This window comes from Myxine glutinosa, chromosome 2 (assembly GCF_964187855.1).
Source record: "Myxine glutinosa chromosome 2, kmMyxGlut1.1, whole genome shotgun sequence".
NCBI lineage: Eukaryota > Metazoa > Chordata > Myxini > Myxiniformes > Myxinidae > Myxine > Myxine glutinosa.
The window spans coordinates 104,658,572-104,670,954 of NC_136262.1; the positions used below are offsets into that span (position 1 = coordinate 104,658,572).

General features: G+C 43.4%; 1 protein-coding gene across 2 annotated transcripts in view; it reads left to right on the forward strand.

The window, feature by feature from the left end:
• Nucleotides 1–12,383, forward strand: part of LOC137421474 (puratrophin-1) — a 137,836-nt gene that overhangs the window by 63,219 nt on the left and 62,234 nt on the right. For both annotated transcript variants that reach the window (XM_068107585.2, XM_068107586.2), the window contains exons 4-5: nucleotides 2,525–2,653; nucleotides 5,615–5,738. In XM_068107585.2, coding sequence (XP_067963686.2) covers nucleotides 2,525–2,653; nucleotides 5,615–5,738 — 253 coding nt within the window. The remainder of the gene's footprint in view (nucleotides 1–2,524; nucleotides 2,654–5,614; nucleotides 5,739–12,383) is intronic.

Here is a 12,383-nt window from a genome sequence, read left to right on the forward strand (position 1 = left end):
AGTCAAGAAAAAAAAAATATTCCATATTAAATGCCAAGTCTGTATAATGTTTTTTATAATAACTGTGATGTCATAGGTTACGTGGTATGGCAACCACCTTCGATTAAACACAAATAATTTAAAAAAGACATTTCTCGGAAACCGCTGAATGGAAAAATTTGAAACTTGGCACATTATCAAGTACTCCCAATGGGGGGAAAAAGCATGATAATGATGACATCAACAGTGAAGTAGTATACCAGCCAAAAATGTTTTAATCAAATTCCTTATCCTAAAGATCTGAAATCGCATGCCCATCATCTATGACCCATTTGTATTGAAATATTAAATTTATGACATCATAAGTCGCATGGTTTGGCAGCCATATTGGATAAACCTAAAACCCTTTAAAAAAATCTTCTCCCAAACGACCGAAGCGATCGACTCAAAACTACTTATGTCATCGACTAGGCATGCCAATTAAAAGTTGATCATGAAAACGTCATCAGTCACATGGTGTGGCAGCCATATTGGATTGAAGGAAAATATTAAATAATTATATCTCAGAAACTGCTTAACCTATCGATGCAAAACTTTACAAATGTCATCTAACACCATTGTTGCATATAGTTTGAAAATGATGACATCGTAGGTCACGTGGTTTGGTAGCTATCTTGGATAGAAAAACGATCCTTATCCGATCAACATGAAACTTCACAAACGTGATCCTGAGCCCATACATGTGCACAGTGTACATTTTTGATGTCATATGTCACGTGGTTTGGTAGCCATATTTGCTTGGAAGCCAATATTAAAAAAATCCGTTCTCCAAAACCACTTCACCAATCGATGTGAAACCTGTCATGTCTGGTAAAAATGTGATACTTGAGAACAGCTGAAGGGATTTAAATCAAGCTTGTTTATTTTTGGAACAGTGAACGAACGAGGGCATCTACCTGTTGCCATGGGCAGGGACTCCGCAGAGGCATATTGGTGACGCAGTCAAATTACTCGAGTTTTTTCTATTTTTGCGGGTGCCTAAAACACTTCCCTACACCCACGAAGGAAAATTTATATTTAATATTATATCACACACGCACGCATGCACGCACACACACACTGATTGGGGATAATTTAATATTACCTTTAACATACATGTGTCTACAAAGGCTCAGGCACCATTGAGCAAAAATCTAACTTTTATTTTTTTAAACTTTCAAATATTTTGCCCAAAACACTCACTGGAACTCACTGATTAACCCCTGGAAATTTAACAAAGATCCGTTCAGCCATCTCTGAGAAAAATGGCAACACACAGACAGACAACACACAAAAACGGCTCTCTTATAGTATAGATACTGTAGTTCTGTAAATGACGAATGAAATTTAAGGAGGTTTCAGGAAGGAATGTCTGAAGGATAACCCAACTTGCATGTAAATAATTTACTTGAAAATGAATCCTCGAGACTTACCTTGAGACTCGATAACAAAGTCTCGTGTTGAGGTTTAATCATTACCACCTGTCTTTGAGCGTCATACATTATAACTCTGTATTGTGATTGGATCTGCAATGCTCTCAGTGATGTTAGCTTTTGGCTTTCATCTTAAGAGTGACTCTAAACGAAGGTGAAAACATTTACTGCAGATGCAGTAATTACTGTGACCTTACTCTCCCGTCTTTTCCCCTCTGATCAACTAGTTTATCAGATTTTCTTTGTCCCAGTTATCTACAAAGTAAGTAGCATATGAAGTTGCGGGTGCTTCAAAGGTTGCACTGTTTTCGTTGGTGTAACGGATTCGCTGGGGGAGAAAAGACCCTATAATCTCACTGTTGCTGGTGCTGGGAAAAAAAAAATTGTTTGACAATTGAAATTGTTTTTGAAAAAAAAAAATTGTTATGTTGATCACTCCGGTTTGTGTGTGTGTTTGTTTGTTTGTGTGTTTGTCTGTCCGCTCACTTATACTAGCCTACAGGTCACAATTTTAAACCGATCTTTACGAAACTTCACCAAATGGTCGAGTTGGTGGTCTGACAGAATCCTATTTATTTTTGAGGTCAAAATGTCAAAAGGTCAACATAGGCCAAAGGTCAACCACTTTTTCCAAATTACTAAAATTCTCAATTTTCATCCGATTGACTTGAAATTTGAATTTGCCAAGTGTCGCTCTTTGAGTGATTTTTCATTTTGAGGTTGCTCATTGCATTGATTTCCCCCCTTATAAATTCGCCCATATTCAAACCAGTCCATCATCAGTTTTACAACTGGGAGCAACCCGCTCTCCGTTACAAAGCCTATTATACTGTGAACGCTTCGCTCTTCCGATCTAACAAAACATCCTGAATTTGTCATCTTCCAAGTGATAAGTTTCATTTCATTTTGTTTAATTTTCCCTTGTGCTGTAAAACCCACTCCTCATGTACGTGCACACCTAAAGTACATTGCATATGAACAGCCGGTGGTGCCATCACCTGCAAATCCAAATTCCATGTGATGTTTAGCAATTCACGACAATCGACTTCTTGCCCACATCCCTAACCTCACAGGCTCAGAAAATCCTTCTGTTGTTGTCAAGCAGGTGGCTCCGCACATCAACGCACCCTGCCCGGCACACCTTACACCGGCACCCCATGTTAATGAAGAACTGCTCCGGTCTGGAATTGTCTGTTTGCCAGGTGCGTGATTCTGCTGTGGAATGGCAACCATCTGGTTACTAGCATCTGGAATAACAACCATCTAGTTATACATATTTATTTGTGAGGTTTAAAAAAAACATGATTTCATACTTTTTGTGCAGTCGCTGGTAAAAAAAAAAAAAAAAAAAAGAATTGTAGAATAAACCTCACAGTGGGTCAGAACACACGTTGCCTGATGTTGTGGTTCTGTTGTTGGGTTTTTTAAATTATTTATTTGACTGTATTGCAACTCAATGATTTGATATCCTAAATGATGCATCCAATGTGCCAATCATATGCCAGTTGTATTCCCAGAAATATAATGACCCTCAGATGGTCACTTAGACCCTCCTGTTTTATTAATTTTTTTACTTACAGGAGAGAGGCTCATGGAACAGCAATGTAGAACTGACAGTGGGACAGAAATCAATGAATTAATGAACAGGAAAAGAGGAGAGGAGAAGGAGAGGAAACACTGAAACTAGAAAGTAAGATGATTGCTTAGGAAAGGCTAGAAGAAGAAGAAGAATCCATCCTTCCACATCTTCAGACACAAAGGGCTGCTGATAGTTTCCTTGGCTATGGGGCACAATCTGGATGGGTTGCCACTTCGACAAAGGATACTTCAATGGCTCATTCTTCCCAGTAAGCTGGTACTCATTTTGCCGACCTCAGAAGGATGACAGGCTAAGTCAACCCACCGGGTGTTATCTTAATGGCACGACAGAGGCTCAAACTCAGGACCGTAAGATTTAAAGCCACACACCTTGACCGTTAAGCCAACATCAGGCTTCAGAAATGGTTAATGCGGATAATAAAGAGCATAGGTCAGATTTGGCGATGACAAGAGATGGCAGTGTACTACTTGAAGTCCTGGAGGGAAGAGTGAGAAAGAACAGCCTCTGGAAGGTTTCCCATGTTGTGAAGCAATTCAGGATCAATAATGGAGCTCTCCGACATACATACACACACCTATAGTGATTTGGACACCATGTGACCAATCGAAATATGGCTGCCAGCACTTAAATATAAGGAGATTCTATTTCACAGATGCGCCAGATAGATATCTGCTAATTGTTGTACACCGCTCCTTTCCTATGCCATCTCCAGGCGCTGCATGACGTCATCGCCGGGCACCGAAGGGGGCTCGGCAATGACGCACGCTGAAAGAGAGTACTCAGTTTTCACTCCGGTTTCTTTCTTGTTTGTTTTCTTGTTTGCTCGTCCGGGCGATATCTCAGCTACCTTTCAGATATGATACATCTTACAGATATATCAGATACCTTTGAGCGAGGAAGCTGAAATTTTGGCACAATAGTGAACAAGTGCTTTGGCAAAAACGGTATTTTTTGTTTTTTGATTAATCAATTAATTGATTAGTTACTTAATTATTATCAATTAATTAAGTACTTATTTATATCCTTTCTCTTCTAGGCAATATCTCAGGCACCTTTTGAGCTAGGAAGCTGATACTTGGACATGACAGTGACCAATTGATGTGGCTGTGAAGGGTATATTTGATTTATTGATTAATCAATTAATCGATTGACGATGTATTAATTAATCAATTAATTATTTAATTTCTTCGATTTATGACTTATTTAATTAATTTTCAAAAAGTTACAGCTTCGGATGAAGCATTGGTGGTTTCGGTATGCTTTTAGCCAATTGATGAACAAAATATTTTACGAACAAAATTTATTCATTTTAATTTTGCAATTAATCAACCAATTATTGTACATCTCTCCCTCCCAATACAGTCTCTATGCGATAGAGGATGTTATTTATTTATTTGGCATGGGGGCGGTGTACTTTGAATGTATCTGTACTTGTTTAATTTTATCTTGTTTTTCCCTTGGGTTTCATTGGCATGATTGTCTGGTTAAGTTTGCCGATCTTCTAAAAAAATCTTATTCAAATCTTATTAAGCTTGTGGATCTTATTAAGTAATCATGCTGAATTTGTTTGATATTGGCTATTTGTTCAAATAAATTGTCATAACAACTCGAAAATAAATGTAAAATAGCTTTGCACCTTTGTGGTAAATAAAATGTTAAATCAAGTCTTTAATAACTGAGCCAATTACAGATCACATGTGATGATTGATTGAAGTTGGTGCACGTGATCAGACATTCACATGTAGATGGTATAAAACTGATCAAAGAAAAAAGAAGAAAAAAAATGAAACATTGATTATTCCTCCAAATTTGAGCTTGACACTATGCTATTGAGCCCGACAGGATGGTGCACAAATCGTCTTCACACTTACATTTGAGGTGTCTACCTTTGGGGTGATTCCCAATCTGACTGTACAATGCTAGATTCGTGCTTTGCATGTGCAAAGGATTCGTGCTTTGCATGTGCAAAGGATTCGTGCTTTGCATGTGCCCCTCGAGTGGACATTAAACCCGGTGTCCCATCGGCTAGGATTAGTTGGTGGACGTTAAAGTGTTTTGCAAAGAGTAGGTGACTCCGAACAAATTCCTTGCCTAACTACCAATGGGAAGGCAAAGGCAACCCATCTCGTGTTCACCTTACCAATGGGCCATTTTGGCAACACAGAGCAGAGCAGAGTAGAGAGACAGATAGACAGACAGAGAGAGAAACAGAGATACAGACAGAGAGAGAAACAGAGATAGACAGACAGATACTGCTGTTCATATGACGACATCAAGTAAAGGTTTAAAACCATGCAGCACCAAGTTACTGCCACCCGCGGTATTTCTGATGCTCTCACCTTTCCATTGTTGGCTTATATCCCAGGACACATGATGTGATACTAACCGGGCAAGGCGGGGCATGGCTTGCATTTGGCACACGTCAGCCACCTCGTTCAGCCGGTACAGTGTGTGTGTGTGTGTGACGGAGCAGCCTTTGTTGTGGAATCTTTTGTGTCACCTGTGTCTGTCTGATTGGCGAAAGGAAACTTAGTCATAGGCATCTTGGTCTATTTGGGAACAGGTTCCAGGGACAGAGCCGGACATGCTGTAGTGTTTATTGATGCCGGTACTTCAACGTGGACAAAGGTTACTCCTGCTGCAACTGCACTCACTGATCTACTCATCTATTTCTACTCCATACTCAGGTATGCTGTAACTCTGACTCTGATCAAAGCGGATTGTTTACTGATCCAGTTGTCATAGCACCTGGCCATCTGTCACAAGTGCAGTTTATGTGATGGTGTATTTCCTCGGTTGTTATCATTCACTGTATCAATGTAAGAAATACGTGTATATATACCTATGTACTGTGTGTGTGTGTGTATATATATATATATATATATATATATATATATATATATATATATATATATATATATATATATATATATATATATATATATATACTGTATTTGTCTGTATATATACTGTATATTGTTGCGGTTTTGAGAACCCACACTTGTAAATAAATATAACATCATTAAAGGTTAAAGGTAGCACCCCCATAGGTAGGCCACAAGCAACACGTAGGTCACCATAGGACATCAGTTATTTCTTAGTATGTGTTAGATAAGGCCATTTTCCAATAATTGCATCTGCGTTGTGTCAATCAAATAAGAGAAGGCCCTTCCGTTCATTTTGCAGCCTCCCTCCAAGCGACGCCATTAAGCGCACTCCCCAGTCTGTGCCCCATGGCCCCTCCCAATTTGGTACGCTCCTTGGCCGCAGCCTTCGCTGCCCTTGAGCTCGCTCAACCCCGCCATAAGCCACGAGGTGAAGCCCGGAAAAAGGGGGCGGAGCACCAGGGAGGAGGTGTGGCCACGTCACCCAGCCGTCAGGGCGGGGCCGGTAAGCCATAATCAGCCAACCAGGGCTGGAGTGACATCGCCTGACAGGGAGTGGTTGGGGCTCATGGAGCGTTCGCTGGCTTAACCTATAAAAGCCAGCGCACAAAGCCCTCGAAAGGACTGGCACAATTTGCAGCGTGATAAAGAACTTATCGTGGGTGAAAGGACTCTCGATAAAGGATTGATCGTTGTGGAGAGGACTGCTGCGATTTGAAGGACTGTGCAGAAAGAACTCGCTGGCACTGATTACCGGAGGACTGGCACAATTTGCAGCGTGATAAAGAACTTATCGTGGGTGAAAGGACTCTCGATAAAGGATTGATCGTTGTGGAGAGGACTGCTGCGATTTGAAGGACTGTGCAGAAAGAACTCGCTGGCGCTGATTACCGGAGGACTCGCACAATTTGCAGCGTGACAAAGAACTTATCGTGGGTGAAAGGGCTCTCGATAAAGGATTGATCGTTGTGGAGAGGACTGCTGCGATTTGAAGGACTGTGCAGAAAGAACTCACTGGCGCTGATTACCGGAGGATTGGCACAATTTGCAGCGTGATAAAGAACTTATCGTGGGTGAAAGGACTCTTGCTAAGGATTGATCGTTGTGGAGAGGACTGTCGTGATTACGGAGGACTCGCGAGTATAAGGACCTATGCGCTTGATCAAAGAGGGCTTGCTGGCATTGGTATTTCAAAGAGACGCGCTGTGGAAACCCCTTCTACTAAGGGCGAGCACGCGGCACACATCGCCACGAATTGCAGCGTGCAGGACATTGGAGAGGGGGCGCTTGGAGTGAGTAGTTCGTTTATTACGTACGCCAGCATACCAGCTTTCCCCCCGTCATTATAAGTGTCCACTCGTGCTACGCTACACGAAGAGCTGCCTGCCGGGTTTCATCTGCTGGACCGGAGCCAGACTGGAGCCTGGACCCCATCGCCGGACCTTCCACCCTACCATCTGCAATCCCCGTATGAGTGTCTGTATGTGAGACAGGCCCGTTTGTCCAGGGAATAAGTTAAGCCTGCAGTTAAGACTGCCCTGTGTACCTTTCCTTCCTCTTTCTTTCTTGTACATTCTTTCGTTTCCTCTTCTCTTTGTACATTTGTTAATAAATTGCCCTGTTCTTTCTGGTTTCTCCTTAATCCGACCGTCCTAGTCTTTTCTCCATTGGGTAAACGTGGCACGATCGGAACTGCTAGAATCGGGTCTAGTCTTGGTTAACAGCTCGGATCGCGGATTGCTATCCGCTCGGCAATATTCCATCAATATCCGTGATTCGAGCGGGAGTTATTCCCTCGTTTCCAGCCGGCGTTAGTACTTAGGTAGTAGCGAATCCCTAGGCCTAACAAACCCTACCTAACACCACGCCACGAAGGACGTTATAACTTCCAGGGTCGCGTCGGCCATATAAGAGGACAAGGGGATTAACCCCCCCCCTTGATAAGGGGAGAGCCGACGTCGGAGATCCGCAACAATATATATATTTATATATACATATGTTTATATATACTCAACATTAAAAGAAACTTATCAAATCTTTAGAAGGACACTCAATGAAATCCTCCACGCAAAAATGAAAAATATTTGAACACAGAGGTAAAGTTCAGCTATCTTTACTAAACACATGTCAATAAAGAAGAGGTTACCTCAATCACAAAAAAACAAAAAGCATGAACATCACAAGGGGTGGTGCAACAAAATTCACAGCACTGCAACACAAAGCCACGCACCTGAATACAGTCAAAACAATCCCGAAACCCAAAATCCCAAAATTGCCCGAAACAAGTGTGTGTCCACCCTCAGGAGAGCCAGGAAACAATATCTCTCCGTTCTCAGGACCGAACTCTCTTATCTGTCTCCCTCTTCCAAATCCTGGTGGCGTCTGGTCAAATCTGTTTCTGGTGTTTGTTCCCCCTCCATCCCCTCCCTCACCTCAAACGGCCACACGGCTGACTCCGCACGTGAAAAAGCTGAATGCCTCAACTCTGTGTTTGCCTCTACATCTTGTGTCCCATCCCTCTCTGTACCCACTGTACTCAGTCGTACCCAGCTGCTCCTGGACTCTGTGTCCTTTCCTCCTGACAAGGTGGAAAAGTTTCTGTCAACCCTCGACTTTGATTCTGCAACTGGACCTGACGGCATCAGCCCACGGGTCCTAAAATCCTGTTCTTCCGCTCTTTCACTCCCTCTCTCTGTTCTCTTCACCCTCTCTTTTGCTCAAGGTCATCTTCCATCTGCTTGGAAATCTGCCAACATCACCGCTTTGCACAAAAAAGGTGCAAAAACAGATCCCAGCAACTACAGACCAATCAGCCTTCTCCCAATTATCAGCAAAGTCATGGAATCCATCATTGCTTCAGATATGAAATCTTTCCTCTTCTCCAATGGCTTGATCTCTGATCATCAATTTGGTTTCAGACCTGGTCACTCTACTCTGGACATGCTGCTTCTGCTTTCTCAACAATGGATGGAGGTCTTCAATGCCAAACAGGAAATTAGAGCTGTCTCCCTTGACATATCACGTGCCTTCGATACGGTCTGGCACCCCGCTTTGCTCACCAAACTCTCCTCTTTTGGTATCCATGGAAATCTCCACACATGGCTGGCGGACTTCCTCTCTAGTCATAGTCAACGTGTGGCCCTGAATGGGTTTCTCTCATCTCCTCTTCCTGTTCAGGCTGGAGTTCCCCAAGGCAGTGTTCTGGGCCCTGTGCTTTTTCTGGTCTTCATCAATGATCTCTCTGACTCTCTTGAAAATCCTCTCTATCTCTTTGCTGATGACTCTACTCTCTGTCGCTCCATTCTTCATCCCTCAGATCGGCAGTCTGCAGCCTCCTCACTCTCTGCAGACCTGGACAAAATCACAGACTGGGCAAACAAGTGGAATATGTCTTTCAATCCTGACAAATCTCACACTCTTACGATGTCTCTCCGAAAAGACCGACTGGACAACCCTCCCATCCACTTTCTGAATAATCCTCTCCAAGAAGTTCTGTCACTCAAGCTTTTGGGTCTCACTATCTGCCATGATCTTTCCTGGGAAAACCACATTTCAAATCTGGCCTCCAAAGCCAGTCGCCGACTGGGAATCCTCCGTCGTGCGAAGTCCTTCCTTGGCACACCTGAGCTCCTCACCACATACAAGGCTTTCATCCGCATCTCAATGGAATACTGCTCTCCCCTCTGGGCTGGTGCTCCTGCCTCACACCTAGCTTGTCTTCACGCTGTTGAAACCAAAGCATTCAGAATCATTGGAATCTCCCGCGATGAAGCAAACTCCATGGGCCTCTCACTCACTCACCGCAGGCAGATTGGTGGTCTTTCCGTCTTCTACTGACTCCTCTCTGGCCTTGCCCCCCAGCTCTCTCTGGGCTCTGTCCCGCAAATATTCCTACAGGTCGCACAAGATCTGCCTGCAACCCTCTTATGGTTAAACTGCCAAAATCAAGACTCTCTGCTCACCTTCACTCCTTCAATCCTCTTTTCTCCCACCTCTGGAACAAACTCCCTCACTCTCTTCAATCCCACTCCACCCTCCAGGTCTTTAAAACAGCTGTTCACCACCATCTCTTATGTTCCCCCATCCAAAACCTTGATCTTTTCTATCCCCGCTAATTTCACCCCAATGCCACTTTTTTGAAATACCAACTTCTGTCCTGGAAGTCCTTGGTGTCCTTGTGTTTTATACTTCTCCCAACCCCCCCCATCCCCCCCCGCCCACCCTTCCCATGCCTCCTCCCCCCAAGCCCTCTCCCTCCCACACATCTCCCTGCTCTCAAATGTTGTGTTTGTGTGCTTCCCCTTCTCTCCCCATCTTTCCTTCTGCTCCCTCTTTTTATATATTTTGTTTGTCTGGTTGATTTGTTTGTGAAGTAAATGTTAGCTCTTTCACGAGCCTCGATTCAGTATCCAAAAAAAAAAAAAAAAAAAAAAAAAATGACACATGAATGGACACAACACTCCTCACAGTCAAGGACAGAATGACAGCAGTCCTCAATATCATGTGTGTCCTCCCTGAGCTGTGACACCTCCGATGCATGCTCTGTACCAGGCGTCTGATTTGGTCCTGGGGACGTCTGTCCCACTCCTCATGCAAGCCTTGAATGCGAATTTGCCGATTAACAGCCATTGATCTCCTTAATGCAAGACGTCGACCAAGCTCATCCCATAAATGCCCAATGGGATTGAGGTCAGGGGAATAAGGCATCCAAAGCATCACTTCAACACCCTGTTCCTGGAGGAAGTTGGTGGTCAGGCGAGCAGCATGGGGTCGAGCGTTGTCCTGCTGGAAAACTACGATGTCAGGATAACCCCGGGAAAATGGCAGCAGATGAGGTCTCAAAACGTCATTGACATAATGCTGACTAGTGAGATTGCCTTCGATGACGACCAGAGGTGTCCTGAAACGAGTGGGAATGCCAACCTATACCATCACACTGGGTCCTTCCCAACGATTGATCAGGTGAATACAGCATGATGCATACCTTTCCCCACCTCTGCGCCATACCCGTTGCCACCCATCAGCAGCATGGAGGTAAAATCCAGACTCATCGCTCACCAAGACTGCACTCCACTGTTGCTGTGTCCAGCGGCGATGCTGGGGTGGGCGTGGATTGTGTGCACGTTTTGGGGGATTGTTACCGTGCCACCAGCTGCCCAATCTCCCACCTCATAACTCCTCGTCCGAAACTGCGCCGATACCTGCTATTGTTCTTGTCGTTCTGCACGACTTCAACCTTCAACCCACGTGGGGATTTGTGCACGGACTTTGGGAGTGTTACATTCCACTCACGTTTGGCGTATCATGAGTTTATTGCTTTGAGAGCATTGGGGAATGATGGTACCATCATATGTATTGTTCATTTGATGCAAGTGATATTTTCATGGTACTTTCTTTAATAGTGTTATTATTGTGTTTGTGAGAGTTCTTAATACAAATTACTTGTTTTGTTCTACACAATTGCATTGGTGTGGTTTTACCATGGTTTATTAGAACACTAAAAATAACAAATCTTTCTGCTGCGTTTCCTCTCAAGACTCTGAGGGGCACTCTAGCCGGGGTTTGGGGAGGTAACACATAACAATATACAGTCACGTGAAAAAGTAAGTACACCCCATGTAAAGTTTTGACTTTTTCAACATATTTCAACATACAGTGATTTGATCTTCATTTCAACAATATTGATAGATAAAGGTGATATAATACAACAAATATCATGAAACATTTACATTTTGTAGTCCATTGTATAATTTAAATAAACATAAATGCAAATTTCGCATGTGGAAAAAGTAAGTACACCCTTGGCTCCAATAGGTGGTATTGCCCACTTTTGGCAGAAACAACCTCAAGTAGGCGTTTCTTATAACTGTCCACCAGTCTCTGACATCGACTGGGAGAAATTTTTGCCCACTCCTCCATGCAGAATTATTTCAGCTGTGCGATGTTTGAGGGGTTTCTTGTATGCACAGCTCGTTTCAAATCCCCCCACAACATCTCGATGGGATTTAGATCCGGGCTTTGACTTGGCCATTCCAGAACCCTCCATTTTTTTCTTTTCAGCCATTCCTTGGTGGATTTACTTATATGTTTAGGGTCATTGTCATGTTGCAAGGTCCAACTTCGGTTGAGCTTCAACTTTCCGACAGATGGCCTCACATTATCCTCAAGCACCCTCTGGTACAAAGAAGATTTCATAGTGGATTCTATGATGGTGAGCTGCCCAGGCCCTGGTGCAGCAAAGCTGCCCCAAACCATAATATTTCCACCACCATGCTTTACAGTTGGTATCAGGTTCTTGTGGTCAAATGCTGTCTTTGGTTTTCGCCAAACATGTCTTCTGGTACTGTGGCCAAATAGCTCTACCTTTGACTCATCTGTCCAGAGCACATTGTTCCAGAAGTGCTGGTCTTTGCCGAGGTGTTCATTGGCAATCTTTAGTCTTGCCCT